This window comes from Theropithecus gelada, chromosome 14 (genome assembly GCF_003255815.1).
Source record: "Theropithecus gelada isolate Dixy chromosome 14, Tgel_1.0, whole genome shotgun sequence".
Lineage (NCBI taxonomy): Eukaryota > Metazoa > Chordata > Mammalia > Primates > Cercopithecidae > Theropithecus > Theropithecus gelada.
Window position 1 is genome coordinate 121051619 of NC_037682.1, and position 26170 is coordinate 121077788.

The window sequence follows — 26170 nt, forward strand, 5'->3', positions numbered from 1 at the left end:
CTGTGCCTAAACAAGTGAAGCGGGTGAGACAGCACATAGTATATGAGTTTAACGAAATTTCAAAATAGCAAAAAAAATTGCAGAAGCAACCTGATGCTCAGAATAAAACCTTCTTAACAGAACTGGCATAGAACAGACTATGAGCTGCAAAGTCAGTGTCCTACCTGCCTCTTGGGAGGTCTATCTCTATACAACTTGCTCACAAGTTTCTTCAAAGACGGTGCATGTCTAGCTAAATTTTATCCAGTCCGGTGACAACCTTTGCACTGCCACTATTCCGAAGAGAATCTCAAAACACCAAAACCAGGCAGCTGCCAGGGAGTTGGACCCCGGAAGCCCAGGATTTCCAGGTCTTGGTGCGTTCTGAACCTCTTCACTAGACCAGGAAGGCCTGTCGGCCTCTCATCACTGGCTTTTCCTCAGCACCTGGTCTAACTTTCCCCGCTGGACCCTCCCCAATGCAGAAGCTAAACCCTCGGGTTCTTCCGGAGCAACAGCCGGCTCCAAACCCGTCAACTCTGCAGCAAATCCCGCGCCGGGCTGGCCCAAGCCGGGGTCCCATCCTCAGAACTGCACGGCTCGGCCCCGCCCCTCCCCCACGCGTGCCTAACCCTAACCCCCAGCCTCACGCGTCGCACCGCTCCCCACGCCCCGCTCCCGCTCCCCACGCCCACAGGGGCAGCGACCTCGCGGACCCAGCCGCCTGCTCCCGCTCCCACCACTCCCCCCAGACACTTTAACCCTTTCGCCGCCCCTTGCCCGCCCTCACCTGAACCGCGGGCGCCGGTCCCCTAACCCGCAGCCCTTCTCGGCCGCGGGGTCCCGGACGCGCTCGCTCCCGCAAGGAGTCTGGGTGCGCGCACGCTCTGGGCCTGAGCGGCGGAAGGGGCGGGGCAGCGCGGGGCGGGGCCTGGAGGGTGCCGGGGCGGGGCCACAGCGGGCGGGGCCTGGAGCGGGGCGACTGGCACGACGGTCAGCGAAGGTGCCTGCGCGCGGCTGGGCCTGGGAATGCAGGTTCCACACCGCTTGCGCGTCTCACCTGATGTAGGAGCTTCCAGAGGCCCCAGATAGTGCCTGTGTTTTCCTGACCGCGAATCAAAGTTCCATAGCTCATCAGCGAAGGCACGTCTATTAGCTGAGGTTCGCAGAAAGCATACCCTGCCCCAGGCCCTATGCTAAGCACTTTCTACCCACCGTTTTTGTGCTGCAGCCCTGTGAGCTATGCACTATTAGTGCCTATTTTACAGTTAAGGACATGAGTAGAACGCGACCTCAGCCTGTGCCTCTGAGTTCCTTCATTCCTCCTTCCCGTCCCCGGGCCCTCGATGTCCAGAAAGAAAGTAAACACATCGAAGGATCACATTTTAAGTTAAACTCCATCATGTTCCTCTTGTTAGATATCAAGGACCCTTTCCTCTTATTCACTGGGTTTTGCTTAGTACGGCTTCACACTACTTATTCCAGGTACTCCCAGCAGTGGCGCAGAGACCATCCTCAGTTCTCTGTGTGGATGGAACCAGAGAAGCCGACCGGCCGAGCTAATGTTCTTCCTTTCCTGGAAAAGAGTGGTTTCCAAACCACCCAATCTGTGCTCCTCTGCTGGCTCCACAAATGCCCTAAGTTCCTGTTACACTGTTGAGAGGCTCTTGAATTAGAAACGATCACGTATAAATGGCAGTGGACTATCACTCCATAGTTGTCACCGATATTTCCCTTACGTTGCGATTGTGACAAGACCAGAAAGAGAAAAAGAGTAAAAACAATGTAAACTATAATTTTTGATTGACTTTGTTTTTTAGAGCAGTTTAAAGTTAACAACAAAATTGAGCAGAAAGATCAGAGATTTTCCAAATACTCCCCGCCCCACCTCCCCACATGCATCGCCTCCCCTTTAATCAACATCCCCTGCCAGAGTGGTACATTTCTTAGAACTGATGAACACTGCCCGGCCTGGTGGCTCACGCCTATAATCTCAACACTTTGGGAGGCCGAGGCGGGCCGATCCCGAGGTCAGGAGATCGAGACCATCCTGGCCAACATGGTGAAACCCCGTCTCTACTAAAAATACAAAAATTAGCTGGGTGTGGTGGCGGGCACCTGTTAGTCCTAGCTACTCAGGAGGCTGAGGCAGGAGAATTGCTTGAACCCGGAAGGCAGAGGTTGCAGTGAGCTGAGATTACGCCATTGCACTCCAGCCTGGGCGACAGAGTGAGACTCCGTCTCAAACAAACAAAAGAACTGATGAACCTACATTGATACATCATTACCCACCATCACAGTATAATGCAGAGTAATTTCACTGTCTTAAAAATCATCTGTGCTCTGCATATTCATCTCTCCCTCTCCTCTATCCCTGGCAACCGCTGATCTTTTTGTCTCCATAGTTTTGCCTTTTTCCAGAATGTTTAGTAGGAATTACATAGTATGTAGCCGTTTCGGATTGGCTTCTTTCTCATAGTAACAGGCATTGAAGTTTCCTCCATGTCTTTTCATGACTTGATAGCTCCTGTTTCTTTTTAGTGCTGAATAATATCCCATTCCATTGTGGTATTCCAATAGATACGCCACAGTTTTATCTATTCGCTTTCTGAAGGACGTCTTCATTGTTTCCAGGTTTTGGCAATTATGAATCAAGCCAATTGCCAAATTACCTTCCAAAGCAGCTATACCATTTTGCATTCACACCAGCAATGACTGAGAGTTCCTGTTGCTTCTCATTCTCACTAGCACTTGGTATTGTCAGTATTCTGAATTTTGCCCATTCCAATAGCTCCATAGTGGTGTCTCGTATTCTTTTTTTTTTTTAATTTTTATTTTTTGTAGAGATGGGGTTTCGCCACGTTGCCCAAGCTGGTCCCTAATTCCTGGGCTCAAGCAATCCACCCACTCCACCCTCCCAAAGTGCTGGGATTACAGGCATGAGCCACTGCACCTGGCCTCATGTTGTTTTAATTTGCATTTCCCTGACGTAGAGCCTCTTTCACATACTTCTTTACCATCTTTATATATTTTTTACTGAGGTGTCTCTTAAGGACTTTGGCCCATTTTTTTAGTTTTCCTATTGTTGAGTTTTCGTTGTTCTTTGTATATTTTAGATAACAGTCCTTTATCAGGTATGTCTTTTACAAATATTTTCTCCCAGTCTGTGGCTTATCTTTTCATTCTCCAGTCTCTCTCTCAGGACAGAAATTTTAAATTTTAATGAATTCCAGGCTACCAATTATTTCTTCGTGCCTTTGGTGTTATATCTAATAAGTTATCACAAGACCCAAAGTCATCTAGGTTGTCTCCCATGTTATCTTCTAGTTTTATAGTTTTGCGTTTTACATTTAGGCCTATAATCCATTTTGAGTTACTTTTTGTGAAGAGTGTAAGGTCCATGTCTAGATTCATTTTTTTTGCATGTGGATCCCCATATGTTCCAGCACCAATTTTTTTTGTTTGTTTGTTTTTGAGACAGGGTCTTACTCTGTCACCAGGGCTGCAGTGCACTGGTGTGATCTCAGCTCAGCTCACTGCACCCTCTGCCTCCCAGGCTGAAGCAATCCTCCTGTCTCTACCTTCCAGGTAGCTGGGACTATAGGCATGTGCCACCATGCACAGCTAATTTTGCAGTGTTTTTTGTTTATTTTGTAGAGATGGGGTTTTGCCACACTGCCCAAGCTGATTGCAAACTCCTGGACTCAAGTAATCTATTCACCTTGACCTCCCAAAGTGCTGGGATCACAGGCATGAGCCACTACGCCTGGCCTCCAGCACCATTTCTTCTTCTTGAAAAGGCTATCGTTTCTACATTGCCTTTCCTGCTTTGTCAAAAATCACTTGACTGTATTCATCTGGGTCCGCTACTGGGCTCTCTATACTGTTGCACTGTTCTTGTCTTTCACCAGCATCACATTGTCTTGATTACTGTAGCTTTATATTAAGTCTTGAAATCCGGTACTGCAGTCTTTCAACTTTGTTGTTCTCCTTTAATAATGTGTTGGCTATTGAGGGTCTTTTGCTTCTCCATGTAAACTCTAAAGTCAGTCTGTTGATATCCACTAAGTAACTTGCCGGGATTTTGATTGGGATTACATTGAATCTATAGATTAAATTGGGAAAACCTGACATCCAGACACTATTAAGTCCTCTTATCCATGAATACTTTCATTTATTTAGTTCTTCATTGATTTCTTTCATCAGATTTGTAGTTTTCACCATATAGATATTGTGCATATTTTGTCAGATGTATACCTAAGTATTTCATTTTTGGGTGTGCTAATGTGAATGGTATCGTGTTTTGCCTTTCAATTTCCACTTGTCCATTGCTGGTATATAGGAATATGATTGACTTTTTAAAATTAACTTTATACCCTGCAACCTTGCTATAATTGCTTATTAGTTCCAGGATATTTTTTTTTTATTCTTGGCCAGGCAGGGTGGCTCACACCTGTAATCCCAGCACTTTGGGAGGCCAAGGTGGGTGGATCACTGGAGGTCAGGAGTTCAAGACCAGCTTGGCTAACATGGTGAAACCCTGTCTTTACTAAAAATACAAAAATTAGCCAGGTATGGTGGCGGGTGCCTGTAATCCCAGTTACTTGGGAGGCTGAGGCAGGAGAATTACTTGAATCCAGGAGGCAGAGCTTTTTGTGAGCCAAGATCACACTATTGCATTCCAGCCTGGGCAACAGAACAAGACTGTGTCTCAAAAAATTAAATTAACCTTACACCCTGCAACCTTGCTATAATTGCTTATTAGTGCAGTTTTTTTTTTAATCTTTTGGATTTTTGTCACCTGTGAACAGAGACAGTTTTATTTTTTCTTGCCAATCTGTATGCCTGTGTGTGTGTGTGTGTGTGTGTGTGTATATATATATATATATATATATTTTTTTTTTTTTTTTCCTGTCTCATTGCATTAGCTAGGACTACCGGTACAATGGTAAAAAGCAGTGGTGAGAAGGAACATCTTTGTCTGGTTCCTGATATTAGCAGGAAAGCTTTGAATTTCTCACCATTAAGTGTGATGTTTGCTGTAGGGTTTTTGTGGATCTTCTTTATCAAGTAGAAAAAGTGCCCTTCTATTACTAGTTTGAGATTTTTATCATACGTGGGTTTCAGAGTTTTGTCAAATGTTTTTCTGTGTCCATTGATATGATCATGAGATATTTCTTCTTAGCCTGTTGGTATGGTGTTTTATATTAAATTGTTTTCAAATGTTGAACCAGCCTTGCATACCTGGGATGAATCCCACATGGTTGTGGTATATAATTGTTTTTATACATTGTTGAGGGCTTTGGCATCAATGTTCTTGAGCTATATAGGTCTGTATTTTTTCTTGTAATATCTTTGTCCGATTTTAGTATTAGGGTGATGCTGCCCTCACAGAATGAGTTAAGATCCTCTTCTCCTCCCTGGCTGTCTGAGGATAGACCGCCATCATGAACGATACAGTAACTGCTCAAACTAGAATGTTCATGACCAACCGACTACTTCAGAGGAAACAAATGCTCATGATGTCCTTCACCCCAGGAAGGCAATAGGCCTAAGACAGAAATTCGGGAGAAACTAGCCAAAATGTGCAAGACCACACCAGCTGTCCTCTCTGTATTTGGATTCAGAACTCATTTTGGTGGTGGCAAGACAACTGGCTTTGGCATGCTTTATGATTCCTTGGATTATGCAAAGAAAAATAAACTCAAACATAGACTTGCAAGACATGGCCTGTATGAGAAGGAAAAGACCTCGAAAAAGCAATGAAAGGAACACAAGAACAGAGTGAAGGAAGTTAGGGGAATTGCAAAGGCCAATGTTGGTGCTGGCAAAAAGCTGAAGGAGTGAAGGAGTAAAGGTGATGCCATCTGCAGCCACTGGGGATTTTTCACAAGATGAATAAACTAAAAACTTTTTAAAAAGATGTATTCTCTCTGCTTCTATCTTATGAAAAAGATTGGAGATAATTGGTATAATTTCTTCTTTAAGTGTTTGGTAGAATTCACCAGTGAACACGTCTGGCCTGGTACTTTGTGTTTTGAAAGGTTAATTATTGATTCAATTTATTTCATATATATATGAAATATATATGTATATATGTGTATGTATGTGTATATATGTATATATGTGCATATGTATATATGTATGTATATATGTACATATGTATATGTGTGTGTATATATATGAAATATATATGCCTGTTCAATTGTTTATTTCTCTTCTATGAGTTTTGGCAGACTATATCTTTTAAGAAATTGGTCTATTTCATCTAGGTTGCCAAATTTGCACGCATACAGTTCGAATAGTATTCCTTTATTAGCCTTTGCATGTCCATGGGATCTGTAGTGAAGTCCCCTAATATATATATTTTTTTCTTTTTTGAGACGAAGTCTCATTCTGTGCCCCAGGCTGGAGTGCAGTGGCAAAATCTCAGCTGACTACAACCTCTGCCTCTCGGGTTCAAGCGATTCTCCTGCCTCACCCTCCCGAGTAGCTGGGATTACAGGAACCTGCCACCACATCCGGCTAAGTTTTGCATTTTTAGTAGAGACGGGGTTTCACTACGTTGGCTAGTCTGGTCTCAAACTCCTGACCTCAGGTGATCCACCTGCCTCAGCCTCCCAAAGTGCTAGGATTACAGGGGTAAGCCACCGTGCCCGGCCTAGATATTTCTGGTATTAGTAATTTCAGTCTTTTTTCTTAGCATGGCTGGATACATCAATTTTATTGATCTTCTCAAAGAAGCAGATTTTTGTTTCATTTATTTTCTTTATTGATTTCTTGTTTTCAATTTGATTTCTGCTCTAATTTTTATTTATTTTCTTATATTTATTTTGGATTTCCTCTTTTTCTAGTTTCCTAAGGTGGAACTTCAGACGATTGATTTCAGATCATTATTTTCCTCCCTCCCTCCCTCCCTTCCTCCCTCCCTCCTTCCTTCCCTCCTCCCTTCCTCCCTCCCTCCCTCCCTTCCTCCCTCCCTCCCTCCCTTCCTCCCTTCCTCCCTTCCTCCTTCCTTCCTTCCTTCCTTCCATGGAGTCTCGCTGTGTCGCCCAGGCTGGAGTGCAGTGGCGCGATCTCCGCTGCAAGCTCCGCCTCCCAGGTTCACGCCATTCTCCTGCCTCAGCCTCCTGAGTAGCTGGGACTACAGGCGCCGCCACCACGCCCGGCTAATTTTTTGTATTTTTAGTAGAGAGGGGGTTTCACCGTGTTGGCCAGGATGGTCTCGATCGCCTGACCTCGTGATCGGCCCACCTCGGCCTCCCAAAGTGCTGGGATTACAGGCTTGAGCCACCGCGCCCGGCCTAGATCATTATTTTCTACCATATGCGTTCAATAATAAAATTTCCCTCTCAGTACAACATCCCAAACATTTTTATGTTTTATTCTTATTTAGTTTAAAACAAAAATTCTGGAGGCAAAGTCTCACTCTGTCACCCAGCCTGGAGCACAGTGGCACAATCACAGCTCACTGCAACCTTGACCTCCCAGGCTCCCAAGTAGTTGGGACCACTGTGCTCAGCTAATTTTTAAAAATTATTTTTTGTAGAAATGGGGTCTCACTATGTTGCCCATGCTGGTCTCAAATGATCCTCTTGCCTCAGCCACCCAGAGTGCTGGGATAAGAAGTATGAGCCACTGTGCCTGGCCCACAATATTTTTTAATGTGAGATGTCTTTTTTGGTTCATGTGTTATAAAGAAGTGTGTTTAATCAGCAAGTCTTTTGAAAATTTACAGCTGTCTTTTTTATTTCTAGTTTAATACCATTGTGGTATAAGAGCAGACATTGTATGATATGTGTTCTTTTAAGTTTGTTAAGTGTATTTTATGCCCCAGAATGTGTCCTATGCTGGTTAGTGTTCCATATGCTTGATAACAATATGCACTCTATTATTAGAAGAAGCAGTCTATAGATCTTATTTCCCATTGATCTTTGTGTTGAGCATAACTATGTCCTTACTGATTTTCTGCCTGCTCGATCTGTACATTTCTGAGAGATGATTCCACCATTATAGTTGGAGACCAATGACCCTCTGTTTCTCCTTGTACTTCTGTTTTTGCTTTACATGTTTTGATGCTCTGTTGCTAAGCACTTACCCATTAAGGGTTCTTATGCTCTCTTGGAGAACTGACCCCTTTATCATTATATAATGCCTCCACTTTATCCCTGATAACTTTGTCTGAAGTCTGCTGTCTGAAATTAATATAGCTACTCCCACCTTCTTTGATTAGTGTTAGCATGGTGTATCTTTCTCCATCCATTTGTTTTTTTTTTTTTTTTTTTTTTGAGACGGAGTCTCGCTCTGTCGCCCAGGCTGGAGTGCAGTGGCCGGATCTCAGCTCACTGCAAGCTCCGCCTCCCGGGTTCACGCCATTCTCCTGCCTCAGCCTCCCGAGTAGCTGGGACTACAGGCGCCCGCCACCTCGCCCGGCTAGTTTTTTGTATTTCTTAATAGAGACGGGGTTTCACCGTGTTAGCCAGGATGGTCTTGATCTCCTGACCTTGTGATCCGCCCGTCTCGGCCTCCCAAAGTGCTGGGATTACAGGCTTGAGCCACCGCGCCCGGCCTTCATCCATTTGTTTTTAACCTACATGTCATTATATTTAAAGTGGTTTTCTCATAGACAAAGTATAGTTGGGTCTTGTTTCTTGATCCAGCCTGATAATCTCTTTTAACCGGTGTATTTGAACACTGATGTTCAAAGTGATTATTGATATATTTGGGTTAACATTGACTATATTTGGATTAATACTGACTATATTTGTTCCTGTTTTCTATGTGTTCCCTTGTTCTTTGCTCCTATATTGTCTTCCACTCCTTTTCTGCCTCTTGTTTTTGAGATAGGGTCTCACTCTGCCACCCAGGCTGGAATGCAGTGGCACAATATAGCTCACTGCAGCCTCAAACTCTGGGACTCAAGTGATCTTCTTGCCTCACCCTCCTAAGTAGCTAGGATTATAGGCACATGTCACCACGCCCTGCTAATATATATTTTTATTTTCTTTAAAGACAGTCTCACTATGTTGCCTGAGCTGGTCTTGAACTCCTGGCTTTAAATGATCCTCCCACCTCAACCTTCCAAAGTGCTAGGATTACAGGTGTGAGGCACCACACCTAAACTCTTTTGTGGTTCTAACTGAACATTTTATATGATTCTATTTTCCTATTTTCCTAACTTTCTTAGAATATCAGCAATACTTTTTTTTTTCTTTTTTACTTTTTAGTGGTTGCTCTAGAGTTTGCAATTAATTCAAGTACATTTTCACATAACACTATCCCACTTCATTGATAGTGTGCATATCTTTTTTTTCTTTCTTTCTTTGAGATGGAGTTTTGCTCTTGTTGCCCAGGCTGCAGTGCAATGGCATGATCTCGGCTCACCACAACCTCCGCCTCCTGGGTTCAAGAGATTCTCCTGCCTCAGCCTTCTGAATAGCTGGCATTACAGGCATGCACCACCATGCCCAGATGATTCTGTATTTTGGTCAGGCTGGTCTCAAACTCCTGACCTCAGGTGATCTGCCTGCCTTGGCCTCCCAAAGCGCTAGGATTACAGGTGTGAACCACCTCACCCGGCCATAGCGTGCACATCTTATAATGAAATAATCCTAATTCCTCCCTCCCACTCCCCCATCCCTTATATCATTGCCATCATTCATTTCACTTACATATGAACATATATACAGATATATTAGTATACATCATTGCTATTATTTTGAACAAACTGTCATGTGTTAGATCAATGAACAGGCCAGGCACAACGGCTCATGCCTGTAATCCCAGCACTTTGAGAGGCTGAAATGGGTGGATCACTTGAGCCCAGGAATTCGAGACCAGCCTGGGCAATATGGCAAAACCCCATTTCTACTAAAATAAATACAAAAAATTAGCCAGGTGTGGTGGCACGTGCCTGAAGTCCCAGCTACTCAGGAGACTCAGGTGGGAGAATCGCTTGAGCCAGGGAGATCAAGGCTGCTGTGGGCTGTGATTGCACCACTGCACTCCAGCCTGAGTGACAGTGAAACCCTGTCTCAAAAAAGTAAAAAGAAAAATAAATCAATGAAGAATGAGAAAAAGCAAGATTTTTCTTTTACCTTTAGTTATTAAAGGTAATAATGATGCTCTTTCTTTAAGTAGATCTGAGGTTCTGACTTTTATCATTTTTCTTCTCTCTGAAAAACTTCTCTTCTTTTAACATTCTGTTCAAGGCAGGTCTACTGGCAACAAATCCCCTTTACTTTTGGAGGATAATTTCATGGAGTACAGCATTCTAGGTTAGTCTGCTTTTTTCTCTCAACACCTTAAACATTTCATTCCACTCTCTCCCTGTGTGCACAGTTTCAGAAGAAAAATTATTTTTTGTTCATTTGTGTTTTGGTTTTGAAGGAATTTTTGCATTTACCCTGTATGTCCTCTGAGCTTCCTGGATCTGTGGTTTCATGTTCCATATTGATTTGGGGAATTATCAATCATTATTGCTTCAAATATTTCTTCTGTTCCTTTCTCTGTCTTCTTCTAGCATTCCCATGAGGCATAGTTATACTTTTTTTTACATCATCTCAGTTTTTGGGTATTGTCTTTCAGTTATAGAGGTTTCTATTGAGATATCCTCAAGCTCAGCGATTCTTTCTTAGGATTTTTTTTTTTTTTTTTTTTTTTTTTTTTGAGGTGGAGTCTTGCTCTGTCGCCAGGCTGGAGTACAGAGGCGCAATCTCGGCTCACTGCAACCTCCACCTCCCAGGTTGAAGCGATTCTTCCACTTCAGCCTCCCGAGTAGCTGGGATTACGGGGGCCCACCACCACGCCTGGCTAATTTTTGTACTTTTAGTAGAAGCAGGGTTTCATCATGTTGGCCAGGCTGGTCTTGAACTCCTGACCTCAAATGATCCACCCACTTCAGCCTCCCAAAGTGCTGGGTTTACAGGTGTGAGCTTGCGTGCCTATTCTTCATTTTTTATCTCTAGCATTTTAGTTCATTCTTAGGATTTCCATGTCTCCTTACACTGTTTGTTTGTTATTGCTTCTTGTCTACTTTCTCTAGTAGAGCCCTTTTCATATTGATCACAGTTGTTTTAAATTCCCAGTCTGCGAATTCCAACATCTGGGCCATATCTAAATCTGGGTCTGATGTTTGCTCTCTTTATTCAAACTTGTGTCTTTTGCCTCTTAGTATGCCTTGTAATGTTTTTCTTGATAGCTGGTTATGATGTGCCAGATAGAGAGAATTTCTGTAAGCAGGCCTTGAGCAATGTGGTGGTAAGGTGTTGGGGTGGGGGAAGCATTCTGTATTCCTAAATGAGGCCTCAGTGTTCTGGTGACCCTGTGCCTCTGGACTGTGTCCTTCACGAGTGCTATGCGGTTATCCCCTCTTAGATGAGGGACGATGGCTAGAATGAGCTGGGTTTGGGTATTTCCCTTCCTCCAGGTGACTAGGTTCTGCTATAACTTCAGCAGGTTAGGTGCTTGTTACAATAGAAAGATCAGAAAGCTCTGGAGTATTTCTTTTTTTTCTTTTTTTTTGAGACAGAGTCTTGCTCTATCGCCCAGGATGGAGTGCAACGGCGCGATCTCGGCTCACTGCAAGCTCCGCCTCCCGGGTTCACACTATTCTCCTGCCTCAGCCTCCCGAGTAGCTGGGACTACAGGCGCCGGCCACCAGGCCCAGCTAAATTTTTGTATTTTTTTTTTTTAGTAGAGACGGGGTTTCACCGTGTTAGCCAGGATGGTCTGGATCTCCTGACCTCGTGATCCACCTGCCTCGGCCTCCCAAAGTGCTGGGATTACAGGCGTGAGCCACCGCGCCCGGCCTACTCTGGAGTATTTCAAAATGGTTCCTTCTCCCCTTCCTCTGCTGGAAACGTGTGGGGATTTTTCTCCAAATTTCACTGTGAGGACCTAGTCAAGCTCCTGGGGATAACACTCATAAAAGTGTGGGTCTCCCTTGACCCCCCTCCAGTGACTGAGTTCCCTGGAGTTTTTAACTTCTCAGAGCTCTCCACGCTGAGCCTGCAGCAATTCGTCAAATAGAGTTCACATTTTCCTAACCTGGCACTGGCTCTCACAGAGGTTACTGCGCATGGATCTTTTTCTCACGGGTTTCTGTTCTATAAGCTACGATTCTCTGTATTTGCCTGTTTGTCTTTCCAATTTTGGGGACAGCAGTTTGTCCTGTGAGCTCAACTTTCTGCCGGATCTAAGGAGAGATGCTGATCTTTCCACTTGCTCAGCTTCTTACTTACTGCTAGGATGGAGAAACAACCTCCGTGCTTCCTGCATGCCACGCTGGAAACCAGAGGTTGTAATTCTTAAAAGAAAAAAAAATAGCTCTTGTAGCTTCACGCATACAAACAGGCTTATTAAAAAATATATTTATTAATTTTTACACCTGCTGCATAGCACAAGACTATTAACACTATAACTCACTGAATGTACAATAAATGTTCACATTTAAATAACAGGATAGGGTCAACATTTTCAACCAGTGGGTCAGCTTCAGCATCTCACGAAGTGCTTTTTAGACCTAGATATCTTAAGAGTTTTTTGAAAGGATACTTCCGAGTCAGAAAACAAGAAGATCAAAACAATAGGTTTTTCCAGAAAAACAGGAATTTTACATGATGAAATGTCTATTTCTGTCGGTACAAATCAACAATAAAAACAAAATCTACATCCAACCTACTCCAAAATACTCACACTGCACTGAATGAAGTCTACAGTGTCAATGTGTCTTGAGAGAGGCCACAATATCCACACAGGCTACATACATGTTTTCCAAATTTAGTTTTCTGATGGCTCATCATTTACCATCAATCCAGGTCCTTTTACAAATCTATGACCTTGGAATGAATGTGCAGAATACCTGATCTGAAAGCCACGTGACTTGGTTCGACTGCCATCCGCATCTCTGGCTGATAATGTACAAATTAGTTTGAGAGTCTTTATTTCACATAAGGACCAAAGAAGAAGAAGAAAACTTAGAAGGGAAAGCAACAAAGAGGTCCTTCCACAATGTTTTCCTCTGTGTATTTTAAAACTTAAAATAACTGCCATAAAATGAACATTCCATTCAGTGATTCTTTTCAGTTTTCCAATAAGTTATTCCTGAGGGGAGGGAAGATACCTTATGGTTCAAATTAAAAAGAACGTAACAGGGCCAGATTTCAGTTATAAAAGCTAAAACTGGACCTTTGGAAAATTCTACTATTCTTCCCCTAGAAAGGCTTTCTGGACAGGACACTAGGATATTTGTAATCATTACACTGTGGGACTTAGGGAACCCGAGTCTGTATTTTGTAATGCAGGGTCAATATTTTCTGTTGAATATCTTTCTCCCAAAGACAGAGAGACCATTTTCAGTTTCCGTGTATTTATGAAGTAACTTTCTCAAGTTCTCTTCGTACTCAAACATTGGGGAATAGCTCTACGAACGCGGTCTCAGAAATAAAGTGCGAAATCTACCCATCAGTAAAGTTCTTTTAACAGAACTGTTCACTTTTCAGAAACTGTCTTTATCATGAAGAAGCTACTCTACTTAATTTATAGAACCAGTTTTTACCCAGAAATGTAAATTAATTAACTTCATTTGAAATGAAGTAAGGTCTTTCTCTCCTGGAGTAATAAATTCTACTATGCAATAATTATTCTAAAAACGTGTTAGCATGTCACAAAAAGTTGATAAAATGTATACTGATTTTTTAATGCCCAACTAATAGTATATTCATAAAGACTGGATTTCTTCCAGATCCCTTATAACTACTTTATTATAACTTTTCCTCACATTTTAATTTTTTCCCTAAGTGTGAAGTTGATCATCTTATTAAAAGGTCCAGATGAGTTACAATATGTTTAAAGTTAAAAGTGTTAAGAAATAAGAAATGCCAGCTTTCCATCCAACTTTAAAGAATGTTCATTTTAAGACAGCATTAAAAGTACTAAAATACACTGAACACTGTCAGCAAGAGTTAAATGTACACTTGGTCAAGGAATATATCTTTTACCAATGAATGATAAATGGATCCTGCAAGGCAGAACAAAATTTCAATTCTCTCTCTTCTCTCTCTCTCTCTCTCTATCTAGTTTTGGTAATTTTTCTTGATACCAATATGTCCTTCTTACCACCACCACAACCAGAGAATGGGAGGCAAAGTTTTAATGCAGGGGTTTAGATTTTGCTGACATCAAGCAGACTTTTGTCTTTCAGGGAGTCCACCTTTGTGAAATAATGAAGAACTATCAGAACATGAGCTTCTGACCTAATCCACTGAGGACCAGCATCTGTGGAAAGCACTACCAACAGCCTAACAACAGTTTTCTAAAATAGGGAAGTTAAAAAAAAAAAAATCAGCAAGAAAAATTTAGATGACAGTTTTTGCTTCGGAACGTCACTGTCAAAACTTTTGTTTCATCATTTTCATTTTCTTATTCAACAAGCTCCCTTTGTTAAATTACTGAAAACTTAAACAAGACAAAGCAGTTCAGACCTAATACACACCCACAAAATGCCCCTTCTCCTTCGGTGCCACGGCTTGGAATAAGAAGTCCAGTAACTATGGACTTGGCACATCCTGTCTCCCACTTTGGTATGAACACAATACGCCACTTAATATTTCCACAAAGGAAAAGTAAGGCTTGTCAGTGTGTTAAAAGACCAACTCAAGAGCAAGGCAAATTCTCTCCATCTCGAAATCTACTTTCCCCTGAAAGATCTCCGTTCCGTGGCAAAAAACGAAGGGTTTGAAGAGTCAATTTGATAAAGATGGCCTTGGCAAAATAAACCCCAGTGGATGGATGAGAGACAAAACTGTCGTTTCCAGACTCTTGAGTGAATAATAAATCTTACAAAAGAGCTCTAAGTGTCAGAGCTTTCAGACTTATGAGAACAGACATGAGGTGGGTGCTGGATTCGAGCTCCAGGGCGGAAGTCATGGTTTGGTGATGTGCACTTCGCTGCTTCCGTTCCCATTGGTGGTGGTGATGATGTACTGTGTGGTCTGCTGTTGGCTGGTGGTCTGGGGATCCAAGGAGTCACTGTGTGCAGGTGGCTGGACCTGGACTCCACCAGAGAGGGCGGAAGTTTGCTTTTCCTCCAATTCTGGTTGACTTTCTGATAACACATAATGACCCTTAAGGAAGAAGAAAAGGATGTTTAAAAACCTGGGGCCTTAAAGGGAGGATGAAGCTACTAGGGAAGGAGAGAGATGCGAAGAAATGTCACAAGGGACCCAAAATAGGCATCTATGAGAGATACTTTACCTAGGTCCTTTAGAGAGGGCGGATCAGTCACAATAATTGACTACAAAGGTAAGCTCCTTAAAGGAGCACCTTAGCAGTTTCACCAAATGCTAGAGTGAACAACTTCAGGTACAGTAATTTGCATCATGGTGGTAACATTCGACGTGGCAAAGAAAACGTGCTGTTGCAATGCTCCTAAGAATTTACACATTCAGAAAAGACAGTTGACTGTCCATTCGATCTTAAGATTAATACAGAATGGATCCAAGAAGAGATATTTAAAGTCTCCTTGAAGAGGCAGAATGACCCTGAAGACAGGTAGTCAAGATCAATGTTCTCAGAGTTCAAATTTCAAAAGACCAGCAAAATTTTAAAAAATAATAAATGGAGGCCGGGCGTGGTGGCTCACGCCTGTAACCCCAGCACTTTGGGAGGCCAAGGTGGGCGGATCACCTGAGGTCAGGAGTTCGAGACCAGCCTGACCAATGTAAAGAAACCCCGTCTCTACTAAAATTACAAAAAAAAAAATTAGCTGGGCGTGGTGGTGCATGCCTGTAATCCCAGCTACTTGGGAGGCTGAGACAGAAGAATTGCTTGAACCCGGGAGGCAGAGGTTGCAGTGAGCCGAGATCGTGCCATTGCACTCTAGCCTGGGCAACAAGAGCAAACCTCTGTCTCAGAATAATAATAATAATAATAATAAATGGTTCCCAAATTGTATTTTGTCAAGTAAGGTCATTTAAAACATGCTACCATCAAATAGAGATTTTAACACTCAAGAGCACAGGAATGACAGGATCTCAGAATGAAATCCCTTACACTGAATAAATGTAGCTTTATGAAAACTTACACATTGTCTTTGTTTTCTTATTTTCCCCCTCATCATGAAAACGTCTTCAGAGACCTGTAGCTGGCTATTTTGTTACATTAACATTTTTAAAGAAATGTGTCTGTCAGTCAGAAGGAGGGTTGGTCAGCTACAGAACAGAGGAAAAGAGACGTCACAGAGAGACTCTCAGGCACTAGCCTGTCTGCACTGCCCAGAAAAGAGCCATCGCCAAATACCCACTCGATTCCACTAGGGCCAGATGTTCGGAGTTCACCCCCACCAGGCAACGTTCTGATCGTGATTGTTTTTTCCATGTGGGGGGGGGGCGCTGTTTCTCAACCTAGGGTCCATTGACTCCTAGAGGGGTCCATAGGTCGCCTGCAAAAAAATGCATGAACCCCCAAAACTGTACATCAAATGAGTGTGCATGTACACTGTGGCGGGGGAGAGAAACAAGCTTGGCTGAAACCATTCTTAAATGAGTTCCAGGCCAGAAAAAGATCAGAGTCAATGGGTCGTACAGGGAACAAAAAATGTCCTGGTCATGCCAGCGTGATGATCCCATTTCACATTCGTTACTGTTTTCCCTGACAATGAATAGTGTTACTCTGGATTTGCATCTCTCTCCTAAGTCTAGTTAAAGTGACTGTGTGTGCTGAGAAACAGGCGAGCTCTCCGTATACTAAAAAAAAAAAAGAAAAAAAAAAAAATCAGGGTTTTGAGACCACAAGACTAGCTAGCTATCCTCTGAAACCTCTTAAGAAAATCTTCCCTTGGTAATATCTCAATATTGCTAGCCATTGAAGAGCATTTTTCTTTTTTTTTCTTCTAGCTTTATTAAGATATAATTAAACCAAACAGCCTGATTAACATATCCATCAACTCATGCACTTACCATTTTATTTTGTGGCAAAAAACATTATCTATACTAACAGTTTTCAAGTATACGATACATTATGAACACAGCTAGCATGCTGTACACAAGATCTCCAGAACATATTCACCCAGGAGTATTTTTCTTTTTTTTCTTTTCTGAGACAGAGTCTCACTCTGTTGCCCAGGCTGGAGTGCAGTGGCATGATCTCGGCTCACTGCAACCTCCGCCTCCCAGGTTCAAGCAATTCTCATGCTTCAGCCTCCCAAGTAGCTGGGATTATAGGGATGCACCCCCACACCCACCTAATTCTTGTATTTTTAGTAGAGGCAGGGTTTTACCATGTTGGCCAAGTTGGTCTTGAACTCCTGACCTCAAGTGATCTGCCTGCCTTGGCCTCCCAAAGTGTTGGGATTATAGGCATAAGCCACTGAGCCCAGCCAAGAGTATTTTTCTAAATTCACATGTATGTACTCTGTCTTCTAATAACTTAAGAGGCAGGCCAGAACAAACCAGTGAAGATAAAAACAGAAGAAGGAGACACAATCAACATCGTACCTGCCCAACTTAGATAATTTAAGGCAATGTTTTTCACCTTCAGGTGGGTGAAATGTTTAATACAGCTCCATAATTGATTCATTATATTATTCTCTCCCAACCCAGTTGAGGGCCAATTGTCTTGAGGACTTAATCTTTCCAAGAAGCATATAAAAACGCTCATAAGGGCCGGGCACGGTGGCTCACGCCTACAATCCCAGCACTTTGGGAGGCCGAGGTGGGCGGATCATGAGGTCAGGAGATTGAGACCATCCTGGCCAACATGGTGAAACCCTGTCTCTACTAAAAATACAAAAATTAGCTGGGTGTGGTGGCGCATGCTTGTAATCCCAGCCACCCTGGAGGCTGAGGCAGGAGAATCGCTTGAACCCAGGAGGTGGAGGTTGCAGGTGAGCCAAGACTGCACCACTGCACTCCAGCCTGGCAACACAGCGAGACTCTGTCTCAAAAAAAAAAAAACAAGGGCTCATAGTGATGGAGCTAGGACCATTACAGTTATTAATTAAACAGATATTTATTGAGCATTTGCTATATCCTAGTCTCCTGGATAGGGCACTGAGGATAAAGCGATAAGACCCAAGACCCAGCTTTCAAAGAATTCATCAACTACTGTGAGAAAACAGAGTAAGCCAATCATTAAAAGATAAGTGGTGATAAGAGTTATATAGCACCACAGGTTGGAAAGGAAAAACCCGACCGAGTAGCGTAGCTTACCGGAGTAACCGCCTTCACCTGGCCAGTAGTAACTGGAGTTGCCACACCACTGTCTGTAATCACAAACTGACCTGGGGGAAGGGTCATCATTTGAATCTCAGATGCTAAAAAACAGGAAATATTCATAGTTCAGTGGTCTCAGATTTTAACACAAATCTTAGAAACAAAAACATAACCAGTAGCCTCAGTCCCCACTGATGTGCTTGCCACGAGAGTCTTACAATGATATGATTTCTCTGCTACAAATTAAGAAGAGACGGGTACGCAGCAACCCAGTGTCAGAGACAATCAGTGCATTCCCCTTCAAATGTGGCTTCTCAGTATCCACAAAGACAAATACTCAACAATTTTTAAAACCTTGAAATAAGTCAAAAAGTTACCTTTTAAATCAATATTTTCATCTTTTATATTCAGATTTGAATTTGTGACACAAATGTATCCACACTTGGCTCTCATAATTTAACCCAACTTGAATTTTATTTCACCACCAGTGTTATTAGAGCACATTAAAAATAAAGCCAACCCTAGCATCTTGTTGATAAATAATATTTTCTACTAATAGAATGAGACTTTCTTGGGCAAATGGCTGATTCCAGACCTGGGCAGAAAGCTTGTGAGACAATTGTGGGGCACTGTGTCTTCCCAGCACACAAGATGTGACGAAAGGCTATCGGGTCATGTGGGAGTAATGCAGGAGCCAGTTAGAAGAGGCTCCTACAGAAATGCAAATCAAAACCACAATGAGATACCATCTCACACCAGTTAGAATGGCGATCATTAAAAAGTCAGGAAACAACAGGTGCTGGAGAGGATGTGGAGAAATAGGAACACTTTTACACTGTTGGTGGGATTGTAAACTGGTTCAACCATTGTGGAAAACAGTATGGCGATTCCTCAAGGATCTAGAACTAGATGTACCNTGGGGAGGCCAAAGTGGGTGGATCACTTGAGTCCAGGTCAAGGCTGCAGTGAGCCATGATCACGCCACTGCATTCTCCAGCCTGGAAGACAGAGCAAAACCCTATCTCAAATAGTCTTCTTCTTTTAGAGATATACCAAAATATTTATGGATGAGGTGATATGATGGATCATTATCCGGTTGGAGGATGGGAGATAATGATTGGCGCATATATGAGACAAGGTTGGGTGTAAGTTGGCAACTGCGGCGGCTGGACAATGGGTACAGGATGGTTTGTTACACTCTCTCTACTTTTGTATATTTTTATATTTTTCCCTAATAAATTTCAGTCCCAGAAGCTTTTTTACAGGTTAGAATGCTAGCTCATCCTATTTTTACCATGAGTATCTTCATCACTCCACTTTTTTTTTTCTTTTTTGAGATGGAGTCTCGCTCTGTCACCCAGGCTGGAGGGCAGTGGCACAATCTTTCTGCCTCAGCCTCCTGAGTAGCTGAGATTATAGCCACCCACCACCACACCTGGCTAAAGTTTTTTGTATTTTTAGTAGAGATGGGGTTTCACCATGTTGGCCAGGCTGGTCTCAAACTCCTGACCTCAAGTGATCCGCCCACCTTGGTCTCCAAAGTGCTGGGATTGCAGGCATGATCCACAACACCCAGCCCACTTCACTTTCTTTCACAGAAATTATACTGAGTACAGAGGTCAGTCTATTCACCAGATTCTAGTGGTAAGAGAATCCTTCCCTGAGTGGAAACTAGACCCAGCCCTCGTTGTGACGTCCAGTGTTTAAGAGTACAGACTGTGGCCGGGAGCAGTGGCTCATGCCTGTAATCCCAGCACTTTGGAAGGCTAAGGTGGGCGGATCACCTGAGGTCAGGAGTTCGAGACCAGCCTGGCCAACATTGTGAAACCCCGTCTCTACTAAAAATACAAAAATTAGCTGGGCTTGGTGGCCCGTGCCTGTAATCCCAGCTCCTCGGGAGGCTGAGGCAGGAGAAATGCTTGAACCCAGGAGGCGGAGCTTGCAGTGAGCCAAGATTGTGCCACTGCACTCCAACCTGGGCGACAGAGCGAGACCCCATCTCAAAAAAAAAAAAAAGAATATTGACTGTAAAAATTAACTAGATGGTAGAGTTTGAGCCTGACTCCACAGCAAATCTATGTAACATAGCCAAGGATCAATCATGACAAAGACGGGCCCCCCCAAAATAAATCAACAGTAGAAGAAAGATCAATACTGACCCTTTCCCTTCTCAGCACCTATTCCTCCTAGTTTCTACTGCTGAGGTCTGTTACGTCTGCTACTCCTTCCACACCTTCCATGACAAAGGTCTCATACTTCCTGGCCTGCAACCCAAAGCTGTTTCCCCACCAAGGGGTTCACCTACTCCGACCTGTCAGCCAGCCTGTTACTGTTTCCATAGCACGAATCTCAGGGTTTTGGAATCAACCACTCATATATCTCTCTCCTTTACTAGATGACGGTCAGCAGCACAGTGGGGTGGTGTAGAGTGTACACTCTGAAGCCAAACTGCCTGGGCTCCAATCCTCTGTTTACTAGCTCTTGGAAAAGTGAGTGTGTGGAAATTGCCTTGTCTGTAAAATGCAAATAACAATTGTACTTATCTCATAGGTTGTTGTGAATACTGACTGTGATATATATGGTACGGAATCATTCCTGGCCATACAGTAAGAGCTTAATGAAAGTTGGTTAACATTATTATTGTGTGGTGTTACTGATACTAATGAGAATATTATTCTTGGTATGGCCAGGGTCTAGTACAGTGATTGATACACAGGCATTATAAAAATATTGGTGGAAGGGGTGACTCAACATAGCCTATATCCATCTATCTTACCATTTAATTACATAGCTATGCTTCCTCCAGCGATATACCTGGCGTTTCAAAAATGTCCTAACAGGGTATCTTCGTGAAATCAGAATGCTACACCTTGAGTTTTGTCATGAAACTCATTGAAGTACATGAACTAGAGAGTGTACAAAACGGTCAATAGATACTTTAAAAATCTATCATAAGCTGAATAAATTATGACACATGGCTGGAGATCTCCCACCCCTGACCGACACGGCATCGTCCCTTCTTACTTACAATAGCCACGGAAGGAATTCCACGCACTGGGCAGGTACGTGTGCTGCACAGAGGAACTCTGCTGCTGCTGCTGCTGCAGGGCCTGCCCCTGTGTGGAAGAGCTGCCCTGGATGTGGGAGGGGCTGAGCCCCTGCTGAGCCTGCTGGGCTGAGGGACTCAACGGCTGCCCAGATACCTGGGGAGAGAGAGAAAGCAATGGTAGGGAATTATGAACTTCTAATATAGTGAAGACTCACAAATAACTGAAGGAAGTAAATCAGACTAATATGAATTCTAATGCGAAAACTATCATTGCTTTTTTTTTTTTTGAGACGGAGTTTTGCTCTTATTGCCCAGGCTGGAGTGCAACGGCACGATCTTGGCTCACTGCAACCTCTGGTCCCTGAGTTCAAGCTATTCTCCTGCCTCAGCCTCCTGAGTAGCTGGGATTACAGGCATGCGCCACCACGCCCGGCTAATTTTGTATTTTTAGTAGAGACGGGGTTTCTCCATGTTGGTCAGGCTGGTCTCAAACTCCCGACCTCAGGTGATCGGCCCCCCTCGGCCTCCCAAAGTGCTGGGATTACAGGCATGAGGCACCGCGCCCAGCCTATCATTGCTATTATTAAAAGTAATATTTTAAATAAGAATAAAATCAATGAAAAGCAAGCATAACTATGAAATTCTAATTTGTTTTCAAAGGATTCTCTACCAGAGTATGGAAAAAAATTAATTTCAATCAACTGTTAGAAAGATAAATGAAAGAAAATATAATTACCTACATTATACAAGGTTAAAAATAATGGGAGGTGAAGTAACTTCCCTGTGTCACAAAACTAATCTGGAACACAACATGAAATGGAACTCAAAGTTCATCATTTCCATTCACCAGCACTGACTAATCCCACCTGGCTGGTGGAGTTCAGCACAGGTGAGTGGAGAGGCCCACTCCTGACAACAGAATGAGGCCAGAGGTCTCCAGCCTGCCACCTGCAATTCTGCTCCAAACTACCCACCCGGCTTCCTTTCCAAACATCATTTCCTGTTAGTAATCCAAACAGAATAACCCCGTTTCAGAACTGTACCCCTCCTCCAAGACCTCAAAGACTACTTCTACAAAAATGCCCTGGACTCCCTCCTAAACCTAATCTCTCCCTCTCTGAACTCCGAGAACGTATCTATGTATCTCAATTCCAGACTCAAGTACACAAACACAGTATCATACAATATACCATAATACTCCACAAAGCCACTGTTCCAAACCAGAGAAGCCACTTAGCCATTGCATTTAGAATGGAAAGCAAAGACCACTGTTGTTTCTAGGATGTCATAGCACAGGACTCTATGAGGGCAGAAACAGCTAATAGCTTAATGTGTGTCCACAATACCAATATAAAAATTGGAGGCAAAGGTAAGATCCTTTAATACAAATCCAAAAATAACAGTATCTTAGTAGCTGAGGAGACTAGGTCTGAAGGGAATGTCCTCCCTCTCATTAACTCTGATAGTCCCTGAGGCCACGCTAACACCTCCAAATAGTCTGTGGAGCAGGGTACCTGGGCGGAGGACGGGGCCGAGGCGGTAGGCTCGCTGACCTGGATGTGCTGCACCTGGATGGCGTGCTGGGGGTAGGGCTGAGGATCATGGAGCTGGCCAACATCCACAGTGGACTGCTGTGACTGGTGAGGGGAAGTGGCCTGGAAGGAGAGAAAACAGGCCCAGAAACCAGATATATATTGATTGAGATGAAGGGAAATCCTTCCAGAGAAAAGGTTCAGTTAAAAACAACATCCTGGCCGGGTGCGGTGGCTTATGCCTATAATCCCAGCACTTTGGGAGGCCAAAGCGGGTGGATCGCTTGAGCCCAGGAGTTCGAGACCAGCCTGGGCAACATGGCAAAACCCTGTCTCTACAAAAAAATACAAAAATTAGTCAGGCGGCCAGGTGTAGTAGCTCACCCCTGTAATTCCAGCACTTTGGGAGGCTGAGGCCGGGGGATCGCTTGAGGTCAGGAGTTCAAGACAAACCTGACCAATATAGTGAAACCCTGTCTCCACTAAAAATACAAAAATTAGCTGGGTGTGGTGGTGAGCACCTATAATCCCAGCTACTCAGGAGTCTAAGGCAGGAGAATCACTTAAACCTGGGAGGCAGAGGTTGCAGTGAGCTGAAATCATGCCACTAGACTCTAGCCTGGGCAACAGAGCAAGACTTCATCTCAAAAAAAAAAAAAAAATTAGCCAGGCATGGTGGCATGCCTGTAATCCCAGCTACTGATAAGGCTGAGGTGGGAGGAATATCTGAGCTTGGGAGACGGAGGCTGCAGTGAGCCATGATTGTGCCACTGCACTCCAGGCGGGGTGACAGAGTGAGACCCTGTCTCAAAAAAAAAAAAGCAAAAACAATATCCCAATATATGCCAACAGAAATAGAAGAATGGAAGGGATTTCAGCTTCAATGCTGCACTCGCAGATAGCCCACACCTAGACCAAGCCAGAAAACAGGATAAAAAAGATCGTTTAAAGAAATGTGCTTCTAACACATAAGCCACTAATGTTATTAGATTCTGGAAGAGAAGGAGAGAGAGGAAAGATAGTTCCTGACAATAAGCTGAAAAAGAAGTTGTCAGGAATCAAAACTTTCAGTTACATTTAATGATCTACCCTTTATCAATTAAAAGAGATCAAAGAAGAGAATGTGCCTTTAGTTTGTCACCATTAACCTACTGCAACCGTGGTTCTTAACCTTTTATGTATCATAAACATCTTTGAAAAAGTAGCTAAAGTACAGGCCCTTTTTCTAGAACAGTGTACCTATACATCATAATTTACAGGCAACTTCAGGGACTCATATAGGTTTCTCCAAATTCTGAAGTTAAAAACCCTCCATAAGAAAAACAAGATAAAGAATAGTCAATGACAGTGGCAACTTCCAATCTCCTGTTCCCATGTTAGTTTTAAATTTTCAGAGACCAAATGATTTCAAAGCAACAAGTTTGTTCATTTGTGCCTTGGGGACACTTCTCCTCAGTGTAATTAAATGAAACAATAGTTCTGGGAGAATCACTTTCATTTAGTTCCTTAGTCAATAAGAATGAGTTATTCATTATCTGGTAGAAGGAACACAGTTATACCTCTATACTACAAAGGCACTGACTGATATGCAGAGATTGAATCAACATTATTCCTTTTTTTTTTTTTTTTTTTTGAGATGGAGTCTCACTCTGTCGCCCAGGCTGGAGTGCAATGGTGTGATCTCGGCTCACTGCAACCTCCGCCTCCCAGGTTCAAGCAATTCTCCTGCCCCAGCCTCCTGAGTAGCTGGGATTACAGGCATCCACCACCACACCCAGCTAATTTTCATATTTTTAGTAGTGACGGGGTTTTGCCATGTTGGCCAGGCTGGTCTTGAACTCCTGACCTCAAGTGATCTGCCCACCTTGGCCTCCCAAAGTGCTCAGGTTACAGGTGTGAGCCACTGTACCCAGCCATCAATATTATTCTTTACAACCTCTCTTTGATATAAGACATTTGATACGCAGGTCATGATTCATCAAACTGGCTCATTACGAAGCAGCCAACCAGGATGGTAAAAGATAAGGATTCAGAGGAGGATCAGAAACAGGTGCTGTGGCTACTGTCCTGCCATAGCACAGGAGGCTTGTATATGCTGGAGCCTAAAATTTCCTGACTACCACAGACAGAAATCTCTTACACTGCTAAGGCCAGAGGCCTCATCAGCCTGAAAGGGGAAGGGGCATTTGTAAAATGCCCAAGGCTCAGAACTTCCACGCAGAAGGACATTACATAGATCCCAGCCCCAGATCGGAGAATGAGGTGCTAGTGGCAACACGGCATTCATAAGGCAAAGGGAAACCGAGGCACGCAGTACCGGGGCCACTTGCACCACTTGAAGCTGTATGTGCTGAGGCTGCTGGAGGCCAGACGCCGACTGCGACACAGGGATGTACTGAATTCTCTGGTAATCCCCTTGTGGCGTTCGGTAGTCTGTCGTCAAGGTCTGGGACAGTTCTGTCATTGCTTGGGTGAGCAGGTCCGTCGTCACCACAGTCTCTCCGGTGGTGCTGTCTGTAGTTAAAACCGCTGGGGTGGCACTGATCACAGCTGTCGTCAGTGGTGTGTGTATGGTGTTGGAGAGCTGGGCGAACTCCGGATGCTTCTTTCGAATGTGCTGGACCATCTTGGTCTGAAAAAGCAAGGCAAAAAACAAGAATTATTATTAGAATTTGTGATTTTCGGGCCAGGCGCGGTGGCTCAAGCCTGTAATCCCAGCACTTTGGGAGGCCGAGACGGGCGGATCACGAGGTCAGGAGATCGAGACCATCCTGGCTAACACGGTGAAACCCCGTCTCTACTAAAAAATACAAAAAAAAAAACAAAAAAAAAAAAACTAGCCAGGCGAGGTGGCGGGCGCCCTGTAGTCCCAGCTACTCGGGAGGCTGAGGCAGGAGAATGGCGTAAACCTGGGAGGCGGAGCTTGCAGTGAGCTGAGATCCGGCCACTGCACTCCAGCCCGGGCGACAGAGTGAGACTCCGTCTCAAAAAAAAAAAAAAAAAAAAAGAATTTGTGATTTTCCATTTTTCTCATATGTCAATCCTCCAAAGATTCCTAAAGTCTTTTATCTTATGTCTTAAAAAAAGAAAAGTCAGAGCAACACCGACTCTATGCCTGTACTTCCTGGGGTAACATAATGCTATGAAAGCAGGAAAGAGGGTGGGAATGAAGTAAAGCCTCACCTGGTCTCACACCACCAGCAAGGTCTCAACAACCCCCCCAACTAGTACCTGCAGCAACGATCACAATCCCCCCAGCCAAAACCACCTCCTTTGTAAAGCCACCACTTAACCCTCTATGCGGTGCTTCCATAAGCCTGAACTCACCAGCCACAAGCACAGAACATTCAAACGTGAGGCCCTCCGCAGGCCAAGGGAAAAGGAAAACAGCCAGCTGC

At 43.6% G+C, this 26170-nt stretch overlaps 2 protein-coding genes and 1 pseudogene across 6 annotated transcripts in view; 1 reads left to right on the forward strand and 2 right to left on the reverse strand.

Annotated features, from left to right (window-relative positions):
• NFRKB (nuclear factor related to kappaB binding protein) overlaps positions 1-868 on the reverse strand; it is a 32940-nt gene extending 32072 nt beyond the window's left edge. The window contains exon 1 of the mRNA XM_025358231.1: positions 770-868. The gene's annotated coding sequence lies outside the window, so the exon portion shown is untranslated. The remainder of the gene's footprint in view (positions 1-769) is intronic.
• Positions 869-5426: 4558 nt separating this feature from the next.
• On the forward strand, positions 5427-5826 carry LOC112607142 (annotated as a pseudogene).
• Positions 5827-12312: 6486 nt separating this feature from the next.
• Positions 12313-26170, reverse strand: part of PRDM10 (PR/SET domain 10) — a 60559-nt gene continuing 46701 nt past the window's right edge. For 2 of the 5 annotated variants that reach the window (XM_025358234.1, XM_025358233.1), the window contains 5 exons: positions 25090-25404; positions 22755-22895; positions 21220-21394; positions 18189-18292; positions 12313-15104 (listed from right to left, as the gene is read on the reverse strand). In XM_025358234.1, coding sequence (XP_025214019.1) covers positions 14904-15104; positions 18189-18292; positions 21220-21394; positions 22755-22895; positions 25090-25404 — 936 coding nt within the window. In that variant the 3' untranslated portion in view covers positions 12313-14903. The remainder of the gene's footprint in view (positions 15105-18188; positions 18293-21219; positions 21395-22754; positions 22896-25089; positions 25405-26170) is intronic. The other 3 variants (XM_025358235.1, XM_025358236.1, XM_025358237.1) reach the window with 2 other exon arrangements.